Source organism: Psittacula echo (genome assembly GCF_963264785.1).
Source record: "Psittacula echo genome assembly, chromosome: Z".
In the NCBI taxonomy this organism is placed as follows: domain Eukaryota; kingdom Metazoa; phylum Chordata; class Aves; order Psittaciformes; family Psittacidae; genus Psittacula; species Psittacula echo.
This window is the reverse complement of record NC_137742.1, coordinates 85,864,863-85,881,777: the sequence shown is the minus strand read 5'-3', so window position 1 is coordinate 85,881,777 and position 16,915 is coordinate 85,864,863. Positions and strand designations below refer to the sequence as shown.

At 42.8% G+C, this 16,915-nt stretch overlaps 1 protein-coding gene across 5 annotated transcripts in view; it reads right to left on the bottom strand.

Moving 5' to 3' along the window:
- Positions 1–16,915, bottom strand: part of AMFR (autocrine motility factor receptor) — a 35,932-nt gene that overhangs the window by 6,130 nt on the left and 12,887 nt on the right. For 2 of the 5 annotated variants that reach the window (XM_080637537.1, XM_080637540.1), the window contains exons 7-12: positions 16,587–16,720; positions 14,866–14,976; positions 10,710–10,900; positions 8,843–8,946; positions 6,796–6,930; positions 1,163–1,246 (exon numbers count right to left, since the gene is read on the bottom strand). In XM_080637537.1, the coding sequence (XP_080493663.1) occupies positions 1,163–1,246; positions 6,796–6,930; positions 8,843–8,946; positions 10,710–10,900; positions 14,866–14,976; positions 16,587–16,720 (759 nt within the window). Of the gene's footprint in view, positions 1–1,162; positions 1,247–5,253; positions 5,392–6,795; positions 6,931–8,842; positions 8,947–10,675; positions 10,901–14,865; positions 14,977–16,586; positions 16,721–16,915 lie in introns of those variants that run through there. The other 3 variants (XR_013958737.1, XM_080637538.1, XM_080637539.1) reach the window with 3 other exon arrangements.

The following is a 16,915-nucleotide window of genomic DNA, read 5'->3' as shown; positions in this document are numbered from 1 at the left end:
TCACTTCAGCCTTTGCATATGAATCCCATTTGGCACAGGAAATATTCAACCAGAAGAAGTTGTGTGAAGGCCACCAGTTCACCTCCTTCCCAACCACCAGCAGCCCCACTCAGCTGCAGGAAAAGTCAGAACTGCTCATGGATCTCCAGGCTACCACCCTGCTGTTCTACAAAACGAAAATACATTCTTCATCCAAACTGCCATTCACTCCAGCCAAAACACATCACTTGAGTGAAGTGCTTAGCTGTGACTCAAACCAAGAAGATGCCACTATTGAAGAGTACATGCTCAATGACACAATGTGTGAACACCACTCTTGGGATTTTCAATTTCTGTAGAAGGAAGGACAGAGACACAGGTAGTGCAGGCAGCCAGGAAGAAAGGTGAGCAGCAACACAATCATTCATCATCATGGCTAGAGTTATTAAAGGCCACAGAGGCAGAAAGTCACAGACCTCACAAATTCCCTTTCTAGGCCAGTGGAATGAGAGGTTTATGAAACAGAAATGCCTACACAATGTTATATATACACGATATTACAGTCAGGGAGACCAAAAGTAGGCCGAGATCTTACTCTACTCACAGGCTAATTTTTTTCTCCCTGCCTCATTTTAGCTAGCACATCCTTCTTAATAAAGCCCTTGATGAAGAACAGCAAAGCCCGTGATTCTGCTTTATGTGTAAAAAGGCTATTATTTCTTTGTCCTGTTTGTATACCACTCCAGTCACACCAAAGCTCCCCATGTCTCCAAGTGCATCCTCCTGAATACGGAAGAATTCTTATAACCAGAAGAGATATACTACTCATTTTAAGACAAGTGTCTGGAGACATACAGAATGGGAAGGGGAAGAGGAGGGAGAAAAGCAATGCATCCTGCTCTTCATATTCACAGATGGGGCTGACCAGATGTGAATACAGATGTGATCTTCTTCCGTTCTTTCTACACCTTAAGAGCACTTTCCTTCCAAGGAAGAAAAGCCCACAGATAATTCTTTACAGGAGCTACATGCTGAAGTCTTACTTCAGTTGCCTGGCAGTGTTAATTCTGGTGTGAAATTCGCAGAAGGGCTGCCACCAACCTGATCTGGTACAGAACTAAATGCACGTACCTCTTCATGCAGCATCTAATTGTGCTTTTTGCTCATTTTTATGCCAAATTACCTGGGTGACAGTTTCAGTGTTCTCTTGATCAGTAATACGTCGTTCCACAGAACTGTTCAATGCAGGTCTAATGCTATCTGCACGCTGAAATGCAAACATCATGAGTTTAATACACTGTGTGAAATGGCAAAATAAAAACGAGTTCTTCGAACACATTCAAACTCTGCCCTCTGCAACATCATGTGTTATGTTCAATTTAGAAATAGATAAGTTAGCAGTAAACAGAATGCGCTGTGTTTAAAGAGAATTCTCTCGGTTTCCCCACACACAGGCTCCAGATAACAGTACTGATGCACACAGAACCAGAATTCAATACTGTTAACAGAAACATTGTCCCCAGACTGCTTTCCTGCTTTCCTGAAATCTGCTGTCACTAATTAAGAACAAGGCATCATTTTGCCGACTACTTTCTTCGCAGAAAACCCTCCTTAGTGGTACAATTCAATTATCTGTCAGCAGCGAAATCAACTGGAAATGTTGTAAAGGCTCTGCATGAAGAGTCACCAAGAAGCTGATTTAACTGAGCAAATATTTGTCTCTAGTCTAGTTAGGACATTTTCAACATATTTTTGGTACATGACTGAATATACTGCATTTGCATAGATTTAAACAAAGAAAAAACAAATCCTGAGGGGTTTTTTACTAGAATTTGGCACTATATAATGTGTTTTGAGACTGCATAGGGAAGCACTTCATGCATCCTGCAGTCCAATCACATCAGTCAGGGGCAAGCTATAGGGCATGGATGATAGATTCCAACTTTCCTTCATCAAGAAAATACCCTGTTGTTGTAGTTTAACACTACCTGGCAATTAAACCCCTCACAGCCCCTCACCCAGTCCCTCCCCAGTGCAATGTGGGAGAGAACTGGAAGAATAAAAGTAAGAGAACTCACGGGTTGAGATAAAGACAGTTTAATAATTGAAATAGAATATAACAACAATAATGAATTGTAATGAAAACAACAGAAAGAGAGAAATAACACCCAAGAAAACCAAGCAATGCAAATGAAAAACAACTGCTCCCCACCCGCTGACCGATGTCCAGCCAGTTACCAAGCAGCAGACCCCAGCAGGCTTTGCCCCTAGCTTATACACTCAGCATGAATTCATATGGCATGGAATATCTCTTGTGTTAGTTGGGATCAGCTATCCCAACTGTGTCCCCTCCAAGCTTCTTGTGGCCCCCATCTCCCAGCCTCCCCACTGGCAAGGCACGAAACAGCTGAAAAGTACATGACTGAGTGTAAGCACTAAGCAATAACGAAAGTATCAGTGTGCTACCAATGTTATTCTCACACTAAATCCAAAACACAGCACTTTACCAACTACTAGGGAAAAATTAACTGTACCCCAACTGAAACCAAGACAATATCCACCATTATTCAATGCCATCTTTGTCATGTCCAGATCCCAGACCATTCAATGCATCCCAATTAATCATGACCTCTCCTGTCTTTTGATACATACACACAGATAATCACGCCTTTAATCTATAGGCCATCCCTCTAAAATGTACATTGAGTTCATTTAATCCACAACTTCGGGCTCCATTTGTTCGTAACAGTCTTTCAGGGCAGGAGGATGGTGTGTGCTGTTGGATTCTTGCATGTTGAAGGCAGTTCTCACCCATCAAAATTCATTCTTCATTAATCTGGGTGATTCTTACTGTAATACTGTCAATATGGCATACAGCAACCACAGCAGTGATGGCATACAGTATTGTACAGCAACTAATATCATACAAGTCAAATCATTGGTTATTCTCACCCAAAATCAAAACCCCTTGAGGTACACAATAGACTTCCCCATCCTCCCACATTACCCACCCAGGTCCTTGAGCAAAAGCAATCCCACAAGTGGGTTTGCCTTTGCCTGAGGCAGGTATAATCCAGACTGTCTTTCCCAGTATATTTTTTATGTGCACTATAGGGGCTGTATCACCTTCTACAGCATATAAAAGTACTGATAGGGCTGGGCCAGCCCTGTTGGCAGATCCCCTCCTGTTGACCAACCAGGCGGCCTTTGGTTAATGTGTATCCCAATGCTTGAAGGTCCTACCATCCATTGCTCTCAGTGCAGTTTTTAACAGCTCATTGTACTGTTCAATTTTCCCAGAGGCTGCTGCGTGACAGGGGATGTGATATACCCACTCAATGCCATGCCTGACTCAATTCTTTCTTGTCCATGGTCAAGTTTACCCCTGGATCACAAATCCATCTCTATGTTGCATCACTTTCTTGGTAGCCTGAGGTGTCACAGGACACCAGACTGAAAATAATTCACTCTTATGTTGCCAATATAAATCCACATGAGCCACCTCAATCTTAGTAGCTTGATTCACCTGCTGGTTGTTCTGGTGTTCCTCAGTGGCCCGACTTTTGGGTACATGAGCATCTACGTGGTGTACCTTTGGTACAAAGGCTTGTCATTGCTTAGGGCCTCGTCTGAAATTGTTCTTCTGGGTCACTTGCTAGAGAAGGCTTACAATCAGAACGTAATTTGGGATGTGCACTCTCTAAAACCCCAAAAGGCCTTAGAAAGCCTGTGTTTCCCTTTCACTAGCTGGCGGAGAAATGGCTGTTATTTTGTTCATCACATCCCCTGGGATTAAGAAAAATACATTAGCAGTATCAACAGTAGCATACCACTTGGCTGAGTAACCCTACAACCAAAGGGTACTTCAAGAGACCGGGCAAAGCAGACAGTGGCTTAAGTTCCTCTGTCTCCAAGGCAGCTATACCAAAAGCCCACTGCTATCCTTCTGGGTCCCTGAAGTACCCCCTCCTGAGACAGTCTATGCCAAGGATGCACAGAGCCTCTGGGCCTGTCACAATTCAGTGCTTTTCCCACTCATTCTCACTTCAGCCTGCAGTACAGTCAGCTGTTGGGATTCCCCTGTCTGTGTTCAATTACATCTACTACAGCTTTGTACTCCTGTGTGTCTGATGTGCCAGGCCATCTGAACCACACAGTTCAGTATACCCAGTTGTCCCCTTCCTCCACCTGGCTGGAGGTAGGGCACCCCTAGTACTGGTAATAGTATTCACTACTCCCTTCTTGTAAATACAGATGAGAAGATCGTTTATTAAGATCAGCCCTTCTCTGTCTGGGGAACTGCCCACTGGAAACTGGAGATGCAATTTTCCTGAAAGAAACCCCTTTTGCGATTGGTTTTTCTTGCAATTCATGTACCCGTGCCTCTAGGGTTGCGGTAGGTTTTCCATCCCACTTCCTCATATCCTCTCCATGGTCACGCAAGTAAAACCATAGGGCGCCCCGTGGTGTGTACCCACTATATCCTCTCTCTTGAGCAGAGGGACCCTTATTCCTAGTAGCCAAAATACTGGGCCGTATAGGTGCTGAGTAGGATATATCCTCTCTGAATCGCTGAAACTCACAGGACAGTTTCTCCAAAGCCAAGATGAGGGAGGAAGAGAGACAAGCTTCATAACGCCAGAGCCGGCCAGCCAATTCATCCACTGTTTGTTCCTCTCCATCCTTCCACATCATTACTGCCAACGAGTCGGCATACAATGATGGTACACTCTGTACAAACTTCTGCCACATGTGTCGTGTGCACCTGACTTCATCTGGATCTTTGGATAACTTCTCATTGTCATCATAAATCAGCTCCAGCACAGCTAATTCCCTCAGGTACTGGATACCTCTTTCCACAGTGGTCCACCTGATTGGGTGACATACATCTTCCTTGAATGGATACTGTTCCTTCACACTTGACAGGAGTCGTCTCCAGAGGCTGAAGACTTGTGCTCCTTTTCCAATTGATTTGTCAATGCCTTCTTTCCTAGAAAGGCATCCCAGCCACTTAGCTTCCCTACCCTCCAATTTCACACTACTGGCTCCATTATCCCAGCATCGGAGCAGCCAGGTGAGAATGTGCTCGCCTGAATGACGTCTGAAATCTTTTCGCAACTCACTCAGCAGGGATTGGGTGGTTACTGCTTTGTTCATGAGTTCTGTCTCTTCCTCCTCTTCCTCTTCCTTTTCCCCCTCCTCCTCCTCTTCTTCTTCTTGTGATGGCTCTGCTTCAGAGCAGCCTGTCCCACCCACTTCCTCCCCTACCAGATGAGCTGACTTTTGCTCCCAGTATTTCTTTTCATGTATAGGGACAACTGATACTGGCACAGTTTCGTTCCCTGGTTCAGCTGCAGTGCCTGGCCTGGGGGATGGAGGAGCTACAATGTCTGTTGAAGGGGCTGGAGCAGCCTGGAGGAGAAGGAGAAGGTGAAGGAGCAAGAGAAAGTGTTTCCCCTTCTTTCCCTTATTGACTGGCTCTCCAAGGCAATCATTAATAGTTTCTGAGAGATGGCTCTCAAAGTACAGAGATGATGGCAATGCTGAGTACAAATACCAGATTAGCCTCACAACTAGTAGTTTTATCATGCAGTAAGCCAGTGTTACCTAGTACATGAAAATGATAACCTTAACCCAGCCCCCAGAGGAGATAAACAGCATAAAAGGAACAAATACAGCACGTAAGGACGTACAGAACTCTGAGCACAACAACTCTAAGAGCAAATACATCAACACTGTCATCAGTGACTATTAAATTTATATAAAGAATTATTACAACACATTTGTTTTAACATGCTCTGGTCAGATCTGTCATTATCTCAACCCTTTGAGTTCCATGTTAGGCACCAAAAAGGACTGTCATGGTTTAACACCACCTAGCAACTAGGCCCCACGCTATCTATCACTAACTATCCCCCAGTAGGATACAGAATTGTATCCTGTAAGGGACAGAATTGGAAAGGTAAAAGTAAGAAAACTTGTGGGTTGAGATGAAAACAGTTTAGTAATTGAACTAAGACAGTTCAATAATTTAAATAAAATATAATAATAACAATATTGTATTAAATTGTTATATAAAAAAACAACAGAAATAACACCCAAGAAAACCAAGCAATGCAAATGAAAAACAACTCTTCCCCACCCACCGACCAATGCACAGCCAGTTCCTGAGCAGCAGCCTCCAGCAAGCTTTCCCCCTAGTTTATACACTGAGCATGACCTCATATAGCATGGAATATCTCCTGTGTTAGCTGGGATCAGCTGTCCCAGCTGTGTCCCCTCCCACCTTCTTGTGCCACACCCTACACCCTCCTCACTGGCAAGGCAGCACAAGAAGTTGAGCAGTCCTTGACTGAGCGTAAGCACTAAGCAGTAACTAAAACATCGATGTGTTACCAACATGATTCTCATCCTAAATCAAAACCACAGCACTTTACCAACTACTAAGAAAAAAATTAACTCTGCGCCATCCTAATACTAACCTAACACGCATCCTAATACATCAAAAGGCCTTCTCCTAACGGCCACAGCAACGAACAGATGTGTATACCTCAATCACACACCACTGAGATTCCAACTGAGTCAGATGTTGCAAACATAGAAAGAGAACATACACTAGACTGCCAAAACTAGTTTGGTGCTTCTGACCGCAACATCTTCCTAGAGGTAAAATCTGAATAGCAATACCGCATTAAGCTAAGCTGGATTCACCAGTGCTTCTGGTGAATCTTACCTCATTTCCCTCACTCATTTTTAACAAGCTTAGCTCTGCAATAAGCAATGAAGTTATTGTAGGCACAAGGTCTTACAACTTACCTGCGTGGGGAAAGGTACCTGGATGCGTCCTTCTAGGATGTTGTCAGTGGTTATCTCTACTGAACGAGTTAGCTGCAGATCCTGTAGAATCACATGATAAGGAACCTGAGGGAACATCTCCTGAATCTGATGGGCCTGGAGAAAGCAAGGTTTATACAGTCAGGACCAGCGGTAAACAAAAGTTAGCTGGTAAGTATCACAACAGAAAGACAGCCAAAAGAAAGAACAGCTCAAAGATGCTGTTTATGATACGGTAACCCACACAAGAGAAAGAAAACCCATGCTGGCACTGACTTACAGGTCAATAATAACTCTAACAATGCCAACAGCAAAACTGCAAATCACAGAGACACACGATCCTAAAAATTTAGATTCCTGAACAGTGTTGTAAATGCAAAAAGGTTTCAAAAGCTTCCTAACCCTCTGACAGCCTTTTTAATAAAGATCTATACAAAATTCACAAGAATGACTAAAAATTAGACCAACACCAAAAAAAAAAAAAAAAAAAAAAATTTTCCTTTGTCCCAGATGGATTCCAAAATGGTACTGGTTAAGGACAAGTGGAGTATGTTTTAAAAACCTATTCTGCCTACAAACTAGTTTAACAGGATCTGAAAGCTCAAGTAAACTCAACTGAGTTGTCAGGGAACTGTTATTATTGAATTTCAAGTTACTTAAAAAATACCCAAATTAAATAGATAAAAGTAAGGGGAAGAGAGATATTTAAACAATAAGGGCGGAAGGAATTTTCAGAGCAAAGCAAAAATTATGCGTCAGCTGACAGTGAGTTCAAACACAAGCAACCACAGCAAACCTAACTGTCCATTGTACCAGCTTCTGACCAAAACAACTGATTTAGCATTTCAGCCTCTGCCTTTTCCCTGCAAATACTTCCCTAGATTTTTATTCAGTAACACAAAGGAGAGTTTCACATATTTTCTATTAAAAACGTGTGACATTTTAATAGTTCGCTAACCTGTTAAAGGTTAAAGAGTTAAGTTGCCAGTTAAGTTAAACCTGTTAAACCGTTAAAGAGGGCATTTTAATATAAGTTTCTACTGTACTTTTAATAATACACAATGCTAATAAACCATTACTCATCTCTAACAAAAAACCATTTGTGTCACTGTGTCCAGTAAAAGGAAAATTAAACTGACCTTAGATGGAGAGCTCTCATATATTCACCTAGTATATCATCTGCCAACATCTTACTGCTCCCTGCCCACCCTGCCTCAAACCCCCTATAAATTGTGGCCTTATCCTCTTGAGGCTTCAACAGTGATAAAGGCTACAGGAGATATCTCACATTCAGAGATTTACTTTCCTGAAATACTTCACTGAACATTTATTAACATGCTATACTACACATTAGCTTTAAGAACTCAAAGGAAACAGCACATCTCAAACTAAACAAACCAAAAGTGTTTCATGAGGTGATACCCTTCTCTTTTTGTACTACATTAGAGTATGAAGTAAACAAACATGGGATTTGATGCTTGACACTCCTGTCATCATCATGAATCAGCAAGAGCTGGCTGTGCGAGACAGATCTCCATCTCACACAGACAAGACATTCAAACAGAAACAGCTATCTTGGAGCTTAGTGCTATTAAAAATAAACACAAAAAACATCAAAAGCTATAGAATAGGTTTGATTAGTTACCACTTGACTAACAGCTAAATCCTGTGGTTACAGACTCACACCCTTTGAAACCGCAAGTTGTGAGTGAAGTACTGAAAAAAAAGCTAAAGTTGCACTAGGCAAGTTGAGGAAAAAGAGTCTACCTATCTACTCAGAAAGTACACGTAATTTTTCTCCCTCATTTACCTGCCTCCAAACCTGTTCTTTTATATTTGCACATTCGACACAAAATATAGCCCTAACCTCACTAAAATAAAGCTTCTCTCACTCCAAACCTCCCAGCTTTCATGTAGCATCTGAACACTGTTCTGACTTCTTTCCCCTTTTGTTCTCCATCTACACGAACCTCTTCCCTCCCCAATACAAATGGGAAGGCTGAGGTACAAACCAGTGAAGCATTCTTACCATAGCATTGAGCTGGGAGTTGCCAGCTTGTGTGATACCAAGGATGTTGGTTGTGTGCATCACTTCTACCGAAAAACTGGGCAGCCAGCTGGCAATTCGAGAGCCTAAGAAGAAGAAATCACCCAGAAAGTCAAGCAAGAATCTGTGGTTCTCAGCAGGCGAAGTATTTCTACATGTATGTGATGTAAGTTTTCATATTTCCACAAGATAGATCAGGGAAGTTCTGCAGTGCAATCCGTCCCTAAGGTCTCCCAAACATGGAGAGCCATTGAGTTACTGATTCACTGGAGTAAATCAGTAACTGCCAATGCTCTCTTCAAACACGTCATAATGGCTTACCGATCTGAGAGACAGAAGAGGATCAAGGAAACAACACATCCTTCTTTTCTCGTTTTAATGTTTCCATTAAAGGAAAAATCAAACAACCCAGAGCCAAATCCAGTTCTGGAATACATGAATAAATCCAGCAATTCTACTGAAAAAAGGCCAGCTTCTAAACAGGCTGAATCTCGTCCCAAAATGGGTCTGCTACACATGGCTGGTGTCACTGAGAAAATGTCACTACAAAGGGACACAGCAACTGAACAAAAAGTGACTGCTGCAATTGTGTGCTTAGGCTTAACAGAGCAGGGCACGGGGCTGGCTCCCTCCTCCTTCTGCATTTCCATTTAAGTAAACACAGGGTTTGCTCTGTGACACTTCTATCTCCACAATAATTTTGGAGGTCTCCAAGTCACAGAAGAGCGCTAGGGGGGACAGCTATCAAAAAAGAGTGGTACCCTAAATTTAAATGTCTTTTGAGACATAAAGCACCCCAAAAGTGGGAGTCATGCAAGAAGCCATCTGCCAGCCTCAGCACATCTATAAATGTCTGTCCCTTCTCTGCCCATTATTGTCCTCCCACAATCTGCAAAAATTGCAAAACCAGCACAGTTGAAGAAGGGGTCACTGTGTAAGTTTGCAGCATCCCAGCAACATAGAATCATAGAATCCTTGAATGATTTAGGTCGGAAGGTACTTTTAAGCTCATCCAGTTCCACTTCCCTGCCACGGGCAGGGACAGGAGGGCGGGGTCTTCCCAGAGCACAGTAGAGGGGGAGAATCCCCTCCCTCAACTTGATGCTCACGGGGGGTTTCTGGGCTCCAAGTGCACACATGGGGAGCTTCTCATCAGCCAATACCTCAAAGTCCTTCTCCTCAGATCTGCTCTCAATCCAGTCTCTGCTCAGCCTGTGTCTGTGCATGGAATTGCCCCAACCCAGGTACAGGACCTTGCACTTGGCTCTGTTGAACTCCATGAGGTTTGCTTTGGGAGCACTTACAATACACCACTGAAAAAACCCTGTTCTAGCTACATGATTCCTTCTAAGAATAAGTTTCTGCACCTAACCAAGCATTGTAAGTTGCTTGCAAATTGAGTGGGAAATGGACTTTTGACAACCTTCCATTTAGCTAGGGGATAGGGAAAAGATCAGTTTTAAGACTGCACCACAGAGGTTTTTTCCCTCTTTGACTGCCACTGATTAACTGCCACCTGGTAACAAAATAAGACACATGAATTTCCCATGCTGCTCATTAACATGACGGGCAATGAATAAATGCCAGTATTAAAGCCGCTAACCACAATAAATCAAGAAAAAGAGAGCATTTGTAAAAAATCCTTCAACAAATCTTTGTAGCTCTGGACAACCTCAGATTTACATATCTGAGTTCTTGCAAAAGAACTGTAAGAAACATATACATATCTGACAAATGCAAGCAGAAGCGTGGTTTGAGTTTCAGCTGAAGCATGGACAGAATGACCTTCTACAGAAGGCTGTTCCCTTCACTTACTTGCAGCACCACATGTCAAATCTGCTTAGCTCACCATCAAAGTGGAAGAAGTGATTGTGCTGGTTCAAGCGCGGTCTGCCTTCTGCTACTGCCACAGGGCCCAAGTTCTCATTCATATTTTCCCTTTGGTGATCCTCCCTCCCATGATGGCTGTCAGTGATATTAAGAGACATTCTGCAGGTGGGGCAAGATGTATCTTGTTCCAGCCAGGACCGCAGGCACGAGCTGACAGGAAAATAGTAATAATACGATGAGCTTGTAGTGTTTTCCCAAGACACCAGTATCACAAGTACATCAAGCAGCTACAGCAGATTCTGTACAGAGCATCAGCGTACAGACTGCTCAGAGATAATTTGTGAGGTACACTTGATGAGCCCCTGATGGCTCTGGCATAGGTTTCTCATTTCTTTCAGCTGAAAACACACAACTGTTCACTTTATATAAGCAAGCATGCAGATTCATTACAAACTTAAAACACTCTCTGAGTTTGTTGTCTCTCTAGCTCAGAACAAGCAAGTTTTGCCTGGAAAGGGAAACAAAGCTTTTCTCTCACCATCTCCAACTGAAAAAGGCCAAAATCCAACTGGACAAATATTTAATATACACTAACACATTTTCATAGGAGTTCTCATGGTGTGATCTGGCAATGGCACCCCCGTTTTTCTAATATCTTTTCAACACTATCAATACCCAAATCACCACCAAAGTAAGTACCACCCTGGGAACTCTCAGATTTATTAATACTAATGAGTGCTGTGCCCTTACAATGCTTACTTAATTCTGAACATTTGCTGTCCTGCAGAAAGTGAGAAAAATTTGAAATGCAGGTTTAAACACTCAGAACTGTGCCTACTTTTTGATTCACACTGATATGACCAAATTGTGGTATCTGTTGGCAAGTCAAACCTAATTTTCAGTATGGAAGTACTGAATTTCACAGAACTGATCTCTTTATTACAACACATACTTCCCACTCGCAGGGTAGGTTTTGTTCCAGCAGAAGGTCCCAAAACAGTTTAGAAACGTGTAGAATCCCAAACTGGTTTGGGGTGGAAGGGACCTTAAAGCTCCTCCCATACCAACTCCTGCCACAGGCAGGGACACCTTCCACCAGACCAGGTTGCTCCAAGCCCTGTCCAATCTGGCCTTGAACACTGCCAGGGATGGGGCAGACACAGCTTTTCCAGGCAATCTGTGCCAGGGCCTCACCACCTTCACAGGAAAGAACTTCTTCCTAATGTCTAATCTAAAGCTACCCTCTTTCACTTTAAAACCATTCCCCCTTTTCCTGTCCCTACATGCCCTTGTAAAAAAAGTCCCTCTCCAGATGTCTTTTAGAATCACAGGCTACTCTGGGTTGGAAGGGGCCTTCAAAGCTTATCTAGTCCAACACCGCTGCAATGAGCAAGGACATCTTGAACTAGATGAGGTTGTTCAGGACTACATCCAGCCTCGCCTTGAAGATATGCAAAAAGGTCAAATAAACTTGTGGCCTGGCCCTGAAGATACGCAACAAGGTCAAATAAATTTGTTTCCCAAATCGTGTATTTGCAAATAAAGGCACAGATTGCAGCTTTAGGCTAACAGAACAAGGAGAAAGTCCTAATTACAGGACTATTGCAAAGTCAAAGATATAAACACTCCGCACAGCTCCTGAAGCTGTAGCCTATAAACACACTGACAAAGTGTTCTGCATCATATTTACATGGAGGATATGCAGTGTTCAGAAATTACAACAATGGGTTTCCCAGAACCAAAGCACTACACTAAAAATCTACCACCTTGGTCATCAGCACAACCAGCACATTAGCACTGCCAATGCTGTCCAACTTCATCTCCATCACCATAGCAAAATTACCTTGCACACAGCAAAGTCAAACCTCTGCCAGACCTGTACTCAAAAGGTCATCTGTGAAACATGCAGAGTGACACAAGCTACCACCAGGCTGGTGCTCCTCAACAGCTCAACCACTGAGATGCTGGAAGGGGCACAGACTCCTATCAGGCTGCATCAGCACCAAGCCCTAAATGCCTGCTGTAATCCATCTGTAGTTATGCCCATTTTGTCCCACACAGGCAGAAGGGCTTGGTTGCCTGAAGCCTCTCAGCAGGATGACTAGGAACAGGTCAAGGATGGCAACATCTCAGAGCAACAACTCTTTTGAAATTGACTGCTTCCTAAAAGATAAAGGAAAGAGTTTTAACACAGCCTAAGATATTCAGACACCTACTCCCATTAAAGTTCCTTAAAACTAAGGCACAGAATTGATCACAACAATGTGAATTTTCCCTACCATCTTCTCTTCTATGCCAAAAAAATGGCCATGAAAAAGCATGCCATGTAATTAAGCCTGTTGGCAAAATCACCAGGTTTTCATGAGGAGAGAAACCATTCTTAGGTTGTAAATACGGTTGTTAATTGCATCTGGTTTTATATGCACATGTAAGTCACCCAGTGTAACAGGTTCCCTCCCTAAATGCACAAAGGATGTAAGTGTAACTCAGCTTCTGTCGTGGTTTAAGCCCCGGCTGTAAATTAGAACCACGCAGTCTACTTCCCCCCCCCACTCCCCAGAGGGATGGGGAGGAGAATCGAAAGAATGTAACTCCCACGGGTTGAGACAAGAACAGTCCAGTAACTCAGGCACAACACAAATCACCACTGCCGCCACCAATAATAACAATGATAAGAGAAATAACAAGGGAAGAAAATATGATACCGCTCGCCGGAAAAGAGCCCGACCGAAAAGAGGACGTGCCCTTCCGGGTAGCTCCCAGTTACATCCCCGGGCATGACGTGCTGTGATATGGAATACCTCCTTGGCTAGTTTGGGTCAGGCGCCCTGTCCCTGCTTCCTCCCGGCCCCTCCTCCTCCCTGGCAGAGCATGAGACTCACAAAGTCTTTGGTCAGTCTAAACATCAGTTGTTATCAGCTTTGTTCCGAGGCTGAAAGTCAAAAACACAGTGCTGCAACAGCTACTAAAAAGGAGAAAAACTGACTGCTACTGCTGAACCCAGGACAGCTTCAGAAAAAAATACAGAAGGATTCTTTCAGATACAGACAATTCTGAAGAGAAGACCTTGGGCTTCTCAAGTGCTCAGTAGGTGACGAGATATTCATATGATTCAGCAGCATTGGAATAGGAGTCTGCTACAGAGGCACATTATCTCATTAGAGGCTTCTTGGAACACATATAAATATTTATGGCAAGGTTGTCACAAATGACAACAAATTAGCACACATACTACAACCTTTGGTTTGACAGTTACCAGAAAAGTAAAACACTATTTGCAGAAAGTAACTTGCTTATATAGTGGAACAGGGGCAATCTAATGAACCATGCACATTAATCACATGGAACTTCAGGAACTCCTGATTCAATCCCTGTATCTCCTTTCATGTTTAACCACAAGTATGAAAATGTAAACACTGCTACAGAAGATCTAAGGAAAGAACATCTACCACAGCACACTGTCTCCACAAGCAGCTGCTACTATTCACTACCTGCTGAGTGTAAGACACGGTATATAGAGAGATACTTTGGCCAAAAGCCTTTCAGTTCCAACTAACAGCTGCTTAGGGGCCTCTACAGCTAATTTGGTCACCCTCTTTTACAGCCCAGATGGACTCATCATCCCATGAAATCATTTAATCAGACCTGGCCTTCACAACTGTCCTTGGGGCCCCATCAATATGCAAGCACCACATTATATAAAAATATTCCCTGTTCTCTTTTTAAAGCTGGTATCTGGAAGTTACTTGCGGATCTAACTCCACTCTTTCTTCCTCACCCAAAAATCAACACACCCTCATGGAATAGCTGATGAGAAGGATAAAGTAAGGGCAAAAAAATGTGCTTTACCAAGCAGCTACACAGCAAGGCAGGATACAGACTTGTAACTGAGATACTATAACTCAACACTACCTCCCATTAGTTGACAAGATGCATACTCTTAGTTTGGGGGGGGGAAAGAATGCAACAGATGAAACAACTCAAACATGGAAACAATCGATGGGAACATGACTTTGTGCTTTGTTATTAGAAGAAGAACAAGATGACCCAGGCAGTAAGCATGCACAATTCTGCTGATGGTTCATTACTTGCCATCCTGCTGTAACTTTCAGACATGCTCATAGCTCCCTCCCTTTCTACAGTCAGGTGCACCCTCTCCAGCCCCAGAAACATACTTGTGGAAGAAGTGCCCACAAGGGAGTTTGCGAGCAAACTGCATGGAGTCCCAGCAAATGGCACAATCATCATTATTGGCTGCTAGCTCCTCCGGTGTTGCAACTGCAAACCTACAAAGAAGAAAAAAGAAGAGACAGAAGTAATGAGTACACCAGCTCAGCATGGCCTCCTGTCTAGAGGATCCCACACTGAGAAAGCCTTATCCTCCATGCTAACTTTTCTGACAGACACTTTTTTTTTTTGGCATAGCCCATACATCCCAAGCGCAAAAAGCTTTTACTTAGTATCTTCCAAGACGTATGATAAGGTTGAGAACCTCAAGTTATAATCTGTCTAGATTTGGCTTATGTAATTTTTCTAAATGAATTCTAACAGCCGTACCCATTAAGATGTCTTCTTGGGATGAAAAGCATGTATGGTCTGACCAATTTTGGTCTCAGATTTTGCCAACCCCCATTTATCTTTAATCCTTTATCTTCTTTTTAAACCACAGTACCACGCAAGCAGCTACTACGTAGCAATCAAACACAGACAATAGAGAGATGAACCATGTAACAACATTTCACAGTACTGCTGGTGTGGAATATATCTGAAGAACAACTACAGACAGGCAGGGAGCTTGCTGCCGTTGGCAGGTTCAAGAGGAAGCTAGAATGTGGTTCTTCCAGAAAAATTAGAATGACAGAAACACATCAAGTCACTCAGACAAGAAGTCTGAGGCACCTGCAACTCAAAACAGGTTTGTAAACAGCTTAAAGGGGTTTAGCGGCTGCATCTTACTGAAAAGAGATGAAGCATGGTGGATGAACTTTATTATGTAGCTCTTAACCTGACATTACAGCCATTAAATGACTTCTCACAAAAAAAAAAAAAAAAAAAAAAAAAAAAAAAAAAAAAAAAAACAACACCTTATGAATTTCTGGATAAGTTAGACTCTTCTTTCTCCATTTGGACTACAGCAGAAGGCATCAGAGCTAGTCAAACCCACTGAAGTCCACAAGGAAAATGGTACAGCAATGTGAAGAAAGAGCAAAACTCCCTGCTGTTCTTGAAGCCATTAAGGTCATGGCTGAGTTATGAAAACATGGGATCAGAGATGCAGTCCTATCTGGCACAATACTAGGTTTTAGCAGGCCTCCCAGTTCCTCTAGATGGCCTCACTACAGGGGTATGGACTAAAGTAATCTCCAAGTGCTCTCAGCTCCCCTACAAGTACAGAGTCTTTCAGAGTTGGCTTCAGGTTTAACAAATATATACCTAAAGCCAAAAGCAGACTGTAATTAGTATTTTGATTCCAATATCTGAATAGTATGGACTAATGAAATTAAAAGCATTTATTTCTATCACAGCCAAAACCAGTATCTGACAACTAAAACAAGCAGAGTTCTGTAGAGCTTATGTATACTATCCTGGGGGGGTGACAAGAGAATGCAGGAGAGAAAAGCTGGTCTGAGGAGTTCACGTGTTGCCAGTAATAGTTTACCAGTAATACTGCTACTACAAAAGTCAATCCTATGTATCTGTTAAAACCAGGAAGTGTGTCCCCAGTAACAAATAAAATGGGTAAAAACACACTCTAAGGGTAAAGACTTAAGTGCTGGATTTGCAAGACTGCATCTCTCCAGCTTACACTGTCATCAGTATGAAAGGAACCTAAAGGAATCCCAACTTCCTCATCAGACTCCTCTCTCCAAGATCACAGGGCAAATAAAAGGCTCACCTAGCTTCCATATTTCCCACTACACGGAGGTAGTTCTTATGCCGCCGTATTCTTCGCTGAACCTCGTGAAACAGGTAGCGTAGCTGCATGAAAATCACAAGGCTTGCCATTGACAACCAAATATTACCAAACAGCTTCAGGAAAAAAAAGAAAGGTGATTAGAAACTACCACAAGGAATTGCACCAGGTCTTACAAGGAAACGAAACTGAGAAACCAGAAATGAAGAATTTTTCTTTCACTGAGACATTCCGACTAACCACACATAGCCACATTGGACGAGGCTGGGAGCAACCTGGTCCACTAGAAGGTGTCCCTGCCTGTGGCAACG